At 36.8% G+C, this 15,670-nt stretch overlaps 1 protein-coding gene across 1 annotated transcript; it reads right to left on the reverse strand.

The window, feature by feature from the left end:
* Positions 1–9,760, reverse strand: LOC113068161 (leucine-rich repeat flightless-interacting protein 2). Its single transcript, XM_026240812.1, has 6 exons — positions 9,534–9,760; positions 8,086–8,166; positions 7,426–7,461; positions 4,773–4,934; positions 4,601–4,684; positions 1–1,731 (listed from the first exon to the last, which is right to left on the reverse strand). The coding sequence occupies exons 1-6, from the start codon at positions 9,630–9,632 to the stop codon at positions 1,360–1,362; spliced, it is 834 nt and encodes a 277-aa protein (XP_026096597.1). The 5' UTR covers positions 9,633–9,760; the 3' UTR covers positions 1–1,359.
* Between the last annotated feature and the right edge of the window lie 5,910 nt (positions 9,761–15,670).

The following is a 15,670-nucleotide window of genomic DNA, read 5'->3' on the forward strand; positions in this document are numbered from 1 at the left end:
TTCATTCCATAAAACTAATTTTATTATTCAGTTAAACACACAGGTGTTACCTTTGTAATCAATTAAAAATGCCATCCATTCTGAGCATAAGCGATTTAATATATATTAAAAAAAACACACAAACAAACATTGGGCCCATTTCACAAATCAGATTAACTTTTTAATGAAGCCCACTGTCTTGTTTTAACAGCTCCAGCATTTCAGTGAACCATGCATTTGATAATGAGTTCAAATATAAAAACTACTTCGCTTAGTAGTAAAGACATCTTGTGTTGGATTGTCTGGAAGTCAGTAACAGCGATTTAGGATTAATAGTTACATTATTAGTAAGGAATCAGTAAGTTTTTGACATTTCCTGAGAAACTAATCTTTATTAAAAAAAAAAATAAAAAAAAATGTTTTTGATTCAGCATTGTGATCTTAACAACTGATTTTTTTCTTTTTTTTTTATTAGAAAACGGTTTAAACTTTGCCATATAAGGCTTTTTCCTGATTAGGATTTGTCTCATAAAAGCTTTTGAGGCGATTGATTGATCACAACTTCTACAGAATGATGAATTAAAGCATAAGACTTATAAATCTAGCTGTGTTATGGAATGTAAATAAAAACACACCAATATAAAACATACAACTTCAACAAAAACATCAATTTCTTGTACATAACTCTGTAAAGTATTAAATTAACTAGTACAAGTAGATAAAAAATAATATGAACGCGAGTTCATTTGATCAACAGATGGTGTGAGACACAGAGTATGGTACGAAACCCTGCGAAAAGCTCAGGCTGTTTTTCGGCAGCAACAAATGCACATGTACAGCTACTGAATCACTGTAATTAGGACACTTTACTGTTAAAGGCTCCAAAGTCGCACAAATACACAAAACTACATGCAGCTGCTGATTCAATGTAACTGATTACTTTAACTTGATTTTCAATACAATATGAAAAATTACATTCCATTTTTGATCGATATGTCTGACGTACTGATACAAAGTATTGCCTCGTGTCATGTTTAATAGCAAGGGGAACAGAAACGATACAAAGTCCAACACAAACACAGCTATAAAAAACGACCAGCAGAAACAAAAAAAAAGTGCAGATTTTCCTAAATAACTTTGTTGACTGAGGAGCATAACTAATTAGTCTTCATTTTATTATTTGTGCAAAGGCTGTTTAAGTAAAGGTAACTTGGATGAGTTACGATTAATCGAGAAATAAAATAAGTTTTTCTTTACATAATAAGTGTGTGTGTATTTCAGAAACTCACACACATACATACATACATATATATATATATATTATGTAAAGAAAACCTTTTATTTTGGATGCGATTAATCGTTTTACAGCACTAGAATAATTTAAGACAGAGCACAAGAATCTGAACTTTTAGAGAGGCTGGTCTCGGAGGGACTCGTCCCATCCTCTCCCTCTTCAGCCTCGCTGTCCAGCAGAGCTCCATCCGTCTGCGTGTCTGGAGTGGACGGACTGGGCGAGAACTCGGACGGAGCGTCTTCATAGCCGCTGCTTTCGTCGTAGTCATCTCCGCCTGGAGCACCAGGCTTCTGACTGTGAAACACCACATTCTTCAGCTGGAACGGCTGGCTCGTGTTCGGATCCACGGAGGTGCCTTCGCTGTGTGCGAGCGTATGTTCGTCTCGGTCCACTGATGTCCCCTCCGGAGAGGCCTGGAGCAAGACGGGTCTCAACTGAAGCGGCTCGCTGCTTCTTTCCTGCAGACGACACAAAACAACCTTGACACCTAGACATCAACAGTGACTCGTCGAACATGCCATCCGTGTGCCCGTTTTCAACTGTACACTACACTGTAAAAAATTACTGTGATTTTTACTGTAAAAAACTGTGAAAATGCTACAGTACAAACCTGTTAAATGGATAACGGTAATTTCCTGTAAAAAACGTAAACTGACGTTGCCAGAATTCTCTGCGTTGCATTTCAAATTTAGTTTGAATTTTGATGTTTTTTCTTTGAAATAACTATGTTTCTTCTTATTTTGTTTCTTGTCTGTTGTGTTTATTAGGGTTGTATGTTACATATAATGTTGTTAAATTAATGTTTATTGCATATTTCAGTTTAATGAGTCACCATGATGGTGTTTAGTGCTTGTGTGAATGACACTGTGCACCTTCTATGTATCTTATTGTTTAAAAACTGTTTGTGATGGGCTTTGTTTCATCACGTGACTTTCTCATCATCACCTGCCTTTGGTGGTTACAAAAGAACAAAACAGATTTCAGTACTTCAATAAGTTGGTATATTAATATTATATCAGTTCAATTTCGATATGAAACTGTAAGTTAAAACTGTTAAACCTAAAATGGTGTTACCGTATTTTTTAACGGTATAATTCTGGCAACCACAGCTGCCGGTTTTTACCGTATATTTTACGGATAATTGTTTACAGTGTATAAAAAAATCGGTACAAATTACAGTAAAACGGCAGCTGTCATTACCAGAATTTTACTGTAAAATATACGGTAGCAGCGTTTTAGTTTTTACAATTTCAACTTAAATTTACAGCTAAATACCACAATTTCATTAACTGATATAAATGTTAATATACCAACCCACTGAAGTACTGAAATCTGTTTTGTACCTCTGTAACACAATGAACCAAAAGCAGGTGGTGATTAGAAAGTCACATGATGAACCAAAGCCTATCACAAGCAGCTTTTAAATATAAACATATACAGAAGGTGAACAGTGTCATAAACACTAAACACCATCATGGTGACACACATTAAACTAAATAATGCAATGAACATTAATCCAACAACATTAGATGTAACATACAACCCTGATGTACACAAATGATAACAAAAAAAGTAACAAGAAGCATAGTTATTTGGAATTCTGGGAATTTCCATTTACGGCTATTCACTGTAAATTATAAAATCTTTTTCACTTCCAAAAACGGTATACTACTGTAAAATAGTAATGTAATGTCCAATACAGTTTTTCACCATATATAGTAGGGGAACTTACTGTTAATCATTTATCAGGTATTTATTGTAACATTTTTACTCTTTTTTACCGTTAAATTCAAGGTAACTTTTTATGGCAGCAGCTATTTACACTAAGTGTACATAGCAATTAGATTCAATTTACACTGATAAAGCAGCAAGATTTTCTGCTATTTATATTACTAATTGCAAATAATAGCAATTATCTGTACCTCAGTATTATAGCCCATTCTAGAACAGTTAACAATAATAATGTATTGAGTGTAAATTATAAAATGGATGCCACCTTATTTTTGTCCAACAAAAAATGTAAAAATGTAAACATACTCCACAACATCAGTCGAATGTTAGTAATAACTTCCTTTTGTGATCTGATGTGGCTTCTTATCACAGAATAATGCAGAAATCTACTGTAATAAAGGCTATGTTGATTATCAATGGAGTATAAATATATTATTATGAAAATACCGGAGACGGCTTAAAGCACCCAGATTAAATATACGTTGTTGCAGTCCAGTGTTTATTGTCTTTGTCATTTTGTCCAGCTACAGCAATGCCTGACTGTATTGTTGTACCCCTACTGTTCACTCTAAAATACTGTATAACAGGAATAGCACAAGGTGTGTGACTGAGTGCAGACACTGAGCTCTAACCTTTGGAAAGTTTTTAACATTAAATCTGGCATTTTCCACATTGTGTAAACCCAAAATTCCCCTCACTATTTGAGGCAGGTGATTGGTAGTCTGTTGCTAAGCATTTCACCGTACCCTGCTACACAACAGTATTTCACAATGCACTGTTTGCTCTGCAGTCTGTTTGAGTAGCAGGGTCAACAGTTCACCTGCTCTCAGTCTGCTGCTCTGTGTTCACATCATACAGTATTACTGATGCACCTCTTACCTGTCTAAAACATCATGCACTTTGAACAAAGTCCTGTCTTTTCACTGTTTTTAGAAAAGTGTGCCACTTTATTTGGTTGCTCACTGTGCCCTCTGGTTTTGTGTGGTAATCTCACACGAATGCACACAAAGGTCTGAAACATCTCTGGTTAAGATCAGGGATACAGGAGCAGTGTTCACTTACTAATAAGATCTGTAAGATGCCAGTCCTTTCTCAACAACATCAAGTTTCAAGTCAGTTATTACTATATTTTGCTGTCATGTGTCAGTAGTAAATATTTCCAAACATTCATTTGGCCATTAATTGTAATAATGCATAGAGATGTTTGTGCTGCACACAGACAAACTGAGACAGACTCAATCCGGAAGAAGTGTGGCAACGTCTCCAAGACTTTTGCAAGTACTGTACATCTCATTTCCATTTATTTGTTTATTTGGAAACAAACATTTTAGGTTGATCAAAGACCCTTCCACTCCACATTTGTCAGCGTTTTTAGGGTTTAAATTCACTTCATTATCCCTTACTAGCAACTGAACACTGGTAAAAACACATCCTCCAGAAGCTCAAGCCTCTTTCAGACACCAGAACACTTCCAGGCACATGATAAATGATTAAAAAAGCATTACTGAAACACGCTCGCTGCTCTCCAAATACGGTTGCGTAAGCACACAGAAACCAGTTTGTAAATGTGATTACGAAAGCTTAGTCTTCCCTCACCTCTCTTAACCTCTCCAGCTCCTGCTTTAATGAATCAAGCGTGTCCTCTGACTTCCTCCTCATCTCTCGTTCTCGCTCCAGCTCCTGCGGTCAAACAGAAGGACGTGAAGTCAATGCAACGAATCCATTACTCAGTCAACAGTAATCTTCTACAGAAGTGTCTGGACAGTACCATGGTGAGACTGTGGTTGTCTCTCTGGGCTTCAGCGAGCATCTCCTCCGTGCTCTCGAGGGCGTCCTGAAGACAGTCCACCTGAAACAGAAGCACGTCCTGCTGCAGCTCCAGGGTCCGCACCTCCTGAAGACGCTCCTCGTAGCTCGCTCTCAGCTCCGTCTGCACGGGGAACAAAACACCCTCAAAACAAGCACAGGCGGCAGAGACCCTCACAACGTCTCAGACAGGTTCTTTACCACAAATAAAACCAACAAACTGTGCTGTAGTTTAAACCATGCTAACCACAAATGAACCATGGTTTCGCAGCACTAACCATAGTTTAACAATCATGGTATTTGAGGTAAAAATGTGGTTATACAGATAATAATCAATGCGCCAAAAAACATGGTTACTTTTACTGTCATAAAACCATGGTTAAATCCGTAAGGGAGAGTTTGTGTGGTAGAGAGTCAGGATACTTTAACAACATGCTAATCACGCTAAAAACAATCACATCTATCTGTCTGTCTGTCTGTCTAAATTTACAACTGCTTTAAACGTTCAGGCTAGACTTTCTCAAGCCAACCTAGAGTTTTAAAAGCTTATTTATTAGAGATTCGATCTTTTAAAGGGGTTATATGATGCAATTTTTTCTCTTTGGAGTGTTACAAGCTCTTGGTGACTGAAGAAGATCTGTAAAGTTGCAAAGACTAAAGTCTCAAATCCAAAGAGATATTCTTTATCAAAGTACCACACCCCCAAAAACGCCTTGTTTAGACACGCCCCCACATGTCTACATCACTACGTGTTTCTTGATCCTGGTAAGGCTGTGCTCAAAGGTTGTTTGTATAAAGTGGGACAGTTTCATGTGTGCGAGGACAGTCTGGTGCGTCTGACTCACAGTCTGGAAGTACATTTACATATTTAAATAATTCGCCACTGTTGATTCAAATGCCAGTTTTGAGCAGTGTAAAGCTTGTTTGTTGTTTCTATAATCACAAATGCAGACATGGATTTATCTGCAATAAAAAGACAGTACAAGTCATTATAATCAATAATTACTGTATGTAAATTAACAGTACTTTTTGAAATGTAATTGAAATTATGTATAATCAGTAAAAATGGCTTGTTTGTAATGGGTTTTATTGGTTTTGTCTGGTCGTGCTGGGAGACTGTGTCACTGTATGTTAAGAGGTGTAACATTTCCATCACATGCTTTAGGTATTCAGCCAATCACAACGCACTGGATATCTGGCCAATCAGAGCACACCTTGCTTTTCAGAACGATGAGCTTTGTAGAAATCGACGTGTTTCAGAAAGGTGAGGCATAGAGGAGAAGCACATAATGTACATTACGTAGAAAATAATGTTTTTTTAACCCTTAACCCACAAACACATTACACTACACCAAATAATGTTATTTTTAAGCAACATCACTGTCATGCCCCTGGACTCTTTATTATGTTGTGTTTTCATTCCTCGTGTTTCCGTCTCGTATTAATTTTGTCATTATGTTCAGGTGTTTCTTGTCAATTAACCTCTTTAACGTTCCCCTTGTAAGTTTCATTCTGTTCAGTTTACGCGTGTTTCTGCTTTCACTGGATTACACTTTGTGGATTATTAAAGACTTTGGATCATGTTTCTATTTTCATTTGAAATTGTAATATTCGATATAAAACATATAGGCCTATTACAGTGCATGTGGCATACCATACATTCATTCACAAAACAATCAGTCAATTCACTTAATTCAACTAAATATCATATATGTGATTGACAGAGATACAGTAGAAACATTATGTGAAGTCTAGTATTAAATATTGTTTTGTGAACATTAATTTGCATCAAATATCTCCAGTAGATTTATTGTCAAAGTCCTTGAAACTCTGGACATTTTTTAAATCATAATAATAGACTTTTTTATAGAGTAAGAAATTATATCAAATTATAAAATATTTATATGCTCTTAATATTTTCTTATCACCTTATAATGCATTCACCTTTATGAATCAAGGTTCGACAAATATACAAAAACATGTCATATTATTATATATAGATGCTTTAACAAAACCACCAGTTTGTGGGTGATATAATGTTTCTATTGGACAGTACCTGGGGGGTATTCCAGAAAGCAGGTTATGTGACATCCCAGTTATGTTTAAGGGTGAGTAAGCAGATAAACTGAGAGGTAACTTTTACAGTATGTAAGTACACATAGCAACTGATTCTCTGAACATAACCTCATACAAATACATATCTGATATGACTTATATAATTAGCATCAAACCAACAATATAATTCTGATTCTCAAAGATAATAACTGAAAGATTTTTGTTATTTTTTATTAATCTATTCTCCTTCAGTTTTTCTAACATATAATGTGTTTCTCTATCTAATGAGAGCCAAATCTCAGTGGTGCTGGTGAGTCGGTGCATGAGTAATGCTCCTCTCCATGAAGCCTGGAGACACACCTGTTGATGACTCACTCAGACTCACCTGCATGAGTCACATCACCTGCACACCTGCTCCTCAAACACCCCAGACGTCATGTGTCTCAACACACCTGAAGGACTCGCTATAGATCGATACTGCATGCATCACATCACTGCCATTATCATGAAACAGCAGCTTATGTCATTCATAGCATTAGATAGAAAAGGTGAAAACTTACCACTTCTAAGTTTTCAGAGAGTAGATCATCTTCACTCTTAAAAAAAAAAAAAGAGGACACATTTTCATTTCTATACAAAACAAACCAAGGTTTAAAATCAGAGAACTCATCAGTACATCCTAATCAGCAAATAACGTTCTAGAAGAGAGACTTAAAGGAACGCATTTGCAGAAATGTGTCATTTCATCACTTGCTCAGCAAGTGAATGGGTGCCGTCAGAATGAATGTTCAAACAGCTGATAAAATAACATATAATAATAATCCAAAACTATATTCTCCTGTGACTTTTTCACTGGAGGAAGTGTTATTATAGATTATGGACTCTATGGTGGATTAGTTTCATCTTTTGTCTTCTCCAGATGTTCACTGATGGACTGGAGTGCTGTGGATTATTGTGATGTTTTTATCAGACTCTCATTCTGACGGCACCCATTCACTGCAGAGCACCCACTGATGAGACACTGATGCAATGCTGCATTTCTCCAGATCTGATGAAGAAACACACTAATCCTGATCTTGGACAGCCTGAGGATGAGCACACTTTCAGCAAATGTTCATTTCCGTCTGAATTATTCCTCTGAGCACACTGAAAGAGTGACGTTCTTCTCTGTTGTAACCCACTGCTTAAATGCAAACACTTGTGATCATCACAATACTAACATGGCTTTCTAGTCTTTGTCCTCTTTTTAATGATCCATATCTGCTATCGCTGCGTGACAGGTGTCTGCTCGATTCTTCTGCCTGCAGGACAAAAACAACAATTAGTTACAGAAATAACACAACAAAGAAAACTAAATCTCAAACTGCATTTCTGCATCATTTCCATTATTGCACTAAACCATGGCAAAAGATTGACTTTGAAGTGTGTTTTAATGGAACTATAATATAGATAGATAGATAGATAGATAGATGTTTATTAGTACCTATAAAGTTAATTAGTGTTTATTAGTACCTATAAAGCACATACACCTAATTCTGCATGATCATATCCTAAATATCTTAATCTATCCCATACCTACACTCAACCACTACCTTACTAACGAATAATAAGCCGCTAATTAGGAGTTTATTGATGCAAAAGTCATAGTTAATAGTTAGTTAATAGTGAGAATTGGTCTCCAAAATGAAGTGACCAATTCATTTAAAACAAATGTGCTGCTTTTTAATACTAATCAAAATTAATTGAGGTCCAGCAGCCCACAGTAGATGTTGCATTACATCATATAAACTTACATCTTTAAAGAACTGCTTTTGTTGTTCATTTTCAAACTATTCTTCACTTCAATAAATTAGCTCTTTCTCTTGTGATATGGGATGGAGTACATCATGGGCCTACTGTAGTTCAGGTTTCTCTGCTTTAAATAACAAGAACCTTTACATTTGTATATTGTTTAAAATCCCCCCACCCAACCCTTAAAATGCTGATTCATGACATGAACATTTTTATTTGTTGTTGTTTTGAACGACTTCTGGACTGAAGGTGATTTGTAGAAGAGCTTGCACAAACACACCATCACTAGCCTCACAGAGGGTTTATATAATATTGCGTTATTTAGGGAAAAGTTTGCCATCACGCATCTTGACAATAAAACATCGTGTGACTGAGAGTGACGTCAGTGAGTTGTTTTTTCTGAGCAAATCAGGGTTTCACGACATTATAAGATTGTAATATTCGTTTTTTTTAGTTAAGTCAAGATAAACACGGAGAGCTGAGCTAAATCCTATTGTTGTATCACGACGGTGTTTGAAAACCCCATCCTAAAATCATCTTTACACGTGTTTCCTCGCGAGATTCTGCATCATCGGAGGGTGTGATCTGTTGAAATACCACGACGCCCTTATTATTCACGAAGAATTACAGTAAAACTGTTACTAATAATCAAGTAAATTTAAATATGTGTGTTTTCATCGTTATCTGTCACATCGTGATGCTACAGTCAAGAGAAACCTGAAAAACAGCCCGGGTCGAGCGTTATGTAATGATTATGATTTTCATCGAGGCTGTGTGCTTTCTAACAGTTGACAGCTGTTTTATAGTCTGTGACACGAGCATCAGAGATCAGAAGTCGTCTCGAGGAACGACAAAGGAAAGGAGATGTGTGACTTACGTCTCTGATAATGTGCTTGAGAGACTCGTCTTCGCTCATTCCTCGAGACAGCGTCCGTTTCCTCAGAGAACCCGCTTTCTCAAGGCTGCCTGAATGCATCTTCCCCCGTGTGAAACTCGTCTAGTGTCTGGAGAAAGAGTCAGAGACCGCGTCTTGAAGTGTTTCTCTACCGGAGGACGGTGTTGTTGTTGTTTAGGGTGGGTTCTGTTGTGCTGTGGGCAGGGCGTGGAGACTCGAGTGGGCGGGGCGTGGAGACTCGAGTGGGCGGGTCTATTTCGTCATCCAGTTTATCTCATAGGGTACAAACAAAGAAACAATCCGCTGGAACGAACTCAGCTCTAGAATCAAATCACTGAGGCTGCTTCTTAAATAAGTAAGAGTGGTCTGGCTGTAATATAGTATATACACTACCAAACAAAAGTTTTTGAGTAAGATTGTTATTTTATTTTTTTTCGTCTCTTCTCACAAAGTCTGCATTTATTTGATCCAAAGTACAGCAAAAACAGTAAAATGTTAAAATAACTGCTTCCTGTTTAAGATGTTTAACCATCATTGATCCTTCAGAAATCATTCTAATATTCTGATTTGATGCTCAAAAAAATATTATTATTAATATTTTTTTGAGCATCAAATCAGAATATTAGAATGATTTCTGAAGGATCAATGATGGTTAAACATCTTAAACAGGAAGCAGTTTTTTTAACATTTTACTGTTATTTACTATAATTTACCCCCCACCCACCCGCTAAATAAAAATAAAACATTATATGACTACAAGCTTTTAAATTGTATAAATCTTAAATTGTAGGCCTAAATAAAGGTTTTAGAGACATCTATTGCTATGGTACAAAGAGTGCTCCCTTGATAATCACTAAAAAGCTGTCACTCATCTTAGTTCATTACATCTCACAAAGTTAGGTTATAATCAATGAAGTACCCTACACTGCTCAATAAATCTCTTATTTACATAAAGTCTACACTTTGTTATAATGAGATGATTTGTGCTGAACACAATCTGAATAAAAACTTAAGTTTTTAAGTTAGTAGGAGTTGCTTGGATTCTAGCTTAAATGCCTCTGAAGATTGGCTGTTCAAGAAATCAACAGAATTGTCTGTGATTGGCTACAGTGATAGACAAGTTGAAATACAGACCAATCACCAGAGCACAAACCATAACACACTGGATAGTCTTCTAAATCTGCAATAAAACACTATTATTATAGCTTTAACTGAGGGTGCTATCGGTTTAGTTTGAAGGGTGCTTAAAGGGGTCATATGATGTTGCTAAAAAGAACATTATTTTGTGTATTTGGTGTAATGCAATGTGTTTGTGTGGTTTAAGGTAAAAAAAAAAAAAACTTATTTTCAACATAATGTACATTATTGTTCCTCTTCTATGCCCCACCTTTTTACAAAGTTCATCGGTCTGGAAAGCAAGCTGTGCTCCGATTGGCCAGCTATCCAGTGCCTCGTGATTGGCTGAATACTTCAAGCATGTGAAGGAAATGTTACGCCTCTTAATACTGTAATGTTGTGTGTCCCGGAGCGATGACAGAACCAATAAAACCCATTATAAACAAGGCATTTGTTGCATCCAGTGGGGACATAATTACGGATTATAATGACTTATACTGTCTTTTTATGCGTTGCTTATCGTGCAGCAAAAACATAAAACCATGTCTGAATTTATGATCGGAGAAACGACAAACAACAAGCTCTACTCAGCACTGCTCAAAACTCAAGTTTGAATCATCAGTAGAAAATTCTTTAAACATGTAAACGTACTGTACTTACGTTTGCACTGCACACATCTGAATATTTGGGTTGATCTGTTGTTAATACGACTTAACCACTGAATTTTAGTTGTGTCCACTTTTGGAAGGCCAAACAAAGGAATTTGTCTTCCACAACGAAACGCACAGCGTCTCCACGACGTGGCGGTGGCAGGAACAGCGAGAATAAATGTCACGCCTCCTTTCTTTGCCTGAACATTTGGGAGGGATTATGCAAATCTTCCCAAATCATGTCGTAGACATGTGGGGGTGTGTTAGAATGAGCTGTTTTAGGGGGTGTGGACAAATCTTAACTTTGATAAAGAATATCTCTTTGAATTTGAGGCTTTAGTCTTTGCAACTTTACAGATCTTCTTTATGCACCAAGAGCTTGTAACAAAGTGTCTAAAGTATCTAAATCGTCCCCTGAAAAAGATGACTATGACTAGGACTATAATCTAGCATTCAAAGAAATAATTAAGTTCAAGTATGTCATTTTCCACTGTATGCACAAAATTTAAATGAAAGGTATGTGAATACTATAATTAGACTAACTAGCCAGCTAGCTGGCTAACATAAAATGTAGCCATTATTTTGTTGCCTTTGTTGTCTGTTAGACTATTTTAGGCATTTCATTTTGCTCATATTTCTCTTTGTTGTATTAAGTAGTTGTCACTGTAGGTATAACTCATGTCTGGTCTCTTCAATATGCTATTTTAACTGATTCACTCATGAAAAACCTACAAGGAGCTTCAAAATCTCCATTGTCAGTCATGCACAAAAGTATTGGCAGTGACACAAATTTAGTTTACTTAAGCTGTTGTGGTGTTCATTCACATTGTTTCTACAAGTATAAACAGTATTGGCAGTGACAGACATATTATAGTAAAGTTTTGCATTTTCAGAATACTTTAGTGGGGGCGGAGGGGCGGAAATCTAAAATCCCGCCTAAGGCACCAACAGAGCCTGGGCTGGCCCTACATTCAAATTCAACCAGTTGACAGAGAGTTTACTGAAGACAGACTCACATTTCCCCACAACTCCTGCAAACACACCATTAGATAAAACACTATGAAACTAAACACACCAATAGATAATAGACATATCTTTTAGCCTCAAGGGATGAGTAACATGATAAATACATCCACACAGAGCCGATATAAAATACTCATTGTCATATTTTACCTTTAACCAGCAGTGATGTTAAGTACATTTGTTAGTGGACTCAAAGAAATGCATTACAATATTGCTTTACTCCATTAAAAAGTGACTAATTGCATTACTATGCAATTAGCCCTCTTATAGTTCCCATGTCTCTCTGTCTTCTGTCAGATTGTTGTGGTTTATCCGGATTGCTCAGACTGTCTTGTTGGTCTCGCTCACCTGTCTCGTCTTGCTCCGTCAGGCTCCAGTGCTCGTAGCTGCAGTATTATTTCCTGTCCCTCCCGGTGCATTCAGATTCCCAAGAATTATCTTCGGGTCTCAGCGGTCTCATTTAGTGGATTGCTCAGCCTCTCGCTCGGAGTAGTGACCTGTCTTGCTGGCTTCTTCTCCTCTGCCGTCGTTGCGGCTTTTGCCAGCCACTGTTATCCAATCAACTGTGTGGCAGGAGTTTCCACGTCCACACAAGCTGTCTGTGGAAGGGCTGGTCACCTATTCAGATTATTTCCTATTCAATAAAGACTTTGTTATACCTGCATCTTAATCCAGCCTGTCCTTGACAGGCAGAGGGAGTCAATGAGGCTGTAGACATTTGGAGATTAGGCTAGGTAAATCTGGGTATTATCAGCATAGCTGTGATAGGCAATTTGGTTCTTTCTCATTATTTGTCTTAGTGAGAGCATAAACATGCTAAACAAGAACGGTGCAAGAATTGAGCCTTGTGGGACTCCGCATGTCATGGACGTCCACTTAGACTTATGCTCTCCTAGACTCACAGAATAGCTTCTCCCTTCTAAGTAAGACTTGAACCATTTGAGTACCATCCCATGACTATCAAAAGAAGATTTGATATTGGTCTGTAGTTGCTCAATATGGTGTTAACAAGATTTCTTTTTTCAGGAGGGGCTTTAAGGGGTCATCGGATGCTAAATTCACTTTACATGTTGTTTGAACATAAATATGTGTTGGAAGTGTGTGTACACATCCACCCATATAATAATAAGAATCCACCCTGTGTTTTTTTTTCTTCTGTATTTTAAAATCCCCTTTCAGTGGTAAGGGCTGTGTCTTGTTATGATAGATAGAATAGCTGTTCCTAGTTCCAAATCAAAAAGCATCAAGGCTGTCTTAATAATGAATTTCAAGTTTCATCTTCCACCACCACATCTGCTCAGCTTTTCTGCATTGTCTTTTCAGGACTCTAGCTGCTGCATTTTGGACTACCTGTAGCTTGTTTATTGAAGATGCAGGACAACCACCTAGAAGTGCGTTACAATAGTCCAGTCTAGAGGTGAATGAATGCATGAACTAGCTTTTCTGCATCAGAAACAGGTAAAAATTTTCATGGCTTGGCAATGTTTCTAAGATGGAAGAATGCTGTTGCTGTCTAATATAACACCAAGATTTTTGACTGTAGAGGAAGTAACATGGCAGTGTAAAAACTTTGGGCCACAGCATCTTTTGGTTTACTTTAACAAAAAACAGTTTCTGTTCTTTACACCATGACAATATCCATTCATTTAAAGCAAAAAGTCTTTTAAACCTTTCATGTCCTCATCGATACATGGGAAGCAGTCCTGACACAATGATATAACGTCCTGGGTGCATAGAGAAACACACAGAGTAGAGTGTTTGCAGCGTGTTGTATACTTACCTTGGTCTTGCGAGGAGGTTTCCAGCACGGTTCTCAGCTCTCAGCTGGGGATGCTTCTCCACGGCCGACAGCTCGAGCTACACCGAATCCAGGTCAAACGTGTCCTCACCTGCACTCAAAGGTAGACACACATCCACCATTAAAGCAAGTTACAGTGAGTAAAGCAATGGTAATGTGTGTGAATAGAGTATTAGCAATATAAGCGAGATTAACAGCAACCACGCTGGCGATGCTAACGGGCTATAAGCTAAAAGTGGACTCAGGAAATCAAAATAAAACTAGTGGTAACAAGGCCCTCTGATTGTTTTTATTGTAGAATACCATAAGGGATATATTCGAAAATGATGGTGTTTAAAATTGATTTTAAGATCAAAAATAGATGATTAAGAAGTAACTTGATGGAGCTCAAACTCAACACATGCGGCAGCAACCACGTGTGCTATATCCAATATATAAATATATATATATATATATAATTCTCACATAAGTAAAAAGGTTGCCTTAGCAATTAAAGAAAAAAACACTTCAGAAAATCATGGTCAGATCAAAATGTCTGAAAAACATTTGGTCCCATATTTGGATCAGTTTTACTGGTGGTCCACTGTATGAAGGATTTCTGAGTATAATATGTCACAGTTTATTTTGCTAGTAAAAAAAAAAATAATAATTTTTGGTTTGACTGTTTCAGAGATAAGGAAGAGTAGGATCCATGTGCAGTGAATTTTATTAAATAAATGAACATGCAACACAGATTTGAAAACCAAAAACCAAAGTGACAGAACTGAGGACGAGGACACACCTGCAATCTCTGACAACAACAGAAAGAAACTACAACTAGAAAAACTACAACTAGACTACAAACAGGCAGGAAAAGGGAATTTAATAGATTTCAAAATAAAAGACATGACCAAAGAAAACAGACCAGAACAACAACAGTAAAAAATGCAAATATTAATTAAGAGAAAAACTTAAGTGTTGTTTTACAGTTGGGTGGAACTTCCAAAATTATAAATAGCAATAGTAATTAAGTAAATATAGATAAAGCTTATCTTGTACAATTGTTATTTGTTACAATTGTTAATTACAAACTATATTGTAGTGTTATGAATATAAATTTAAAAGCAAAAGGTCTATGAGAGCCTGTAATACTGTTAGTACTGTTAATTGCTACATTAAACCAGATGTCACATGAGATGCATAGTTCTGTCATTTGTAATTTTTTTTATGTTGTTTCTGTAAATAAAGAAAATAAGTCTTTAGTTATTTCTGTTTAAATAAAATTGTGCTGTGGTTGCAATATGCAACTATTACACAAATATCAACATACAGATTCCTCACCATTTTGACAATGAAATTCCAGCATCTTTGCCATCTCATTGTAAACTGATTAGACATCCACATCCCCTCTTTCCTCTGCTCTTTGCTGATGTCCAGAGTTTAGTTCAGAGAGAAAAGCCTGTTTAGTACGCTAGAGAGTTTCAGTGAAAGGCAGCATTACTGTCATTCAGAGCGTCTAAACAGATAAAACACAGCCTAGTCTATGGGAGCTC

This window comes from Carassius auratus, linkage group LG36F, assembly GCF_003368295.1.
Source record: "Carassius auratus strain Wakin linkage group LG36F, ASM336829v1, whole genome shotgun sequence".
In the NCBI taxonomy this organism is placed as follows: domain Eukaryota; kingdom Metazoa; phylum Chordata; class Actinopteri; order Cypriniformes; family Cyprinidae; genus Carassius; species Carassius auratus.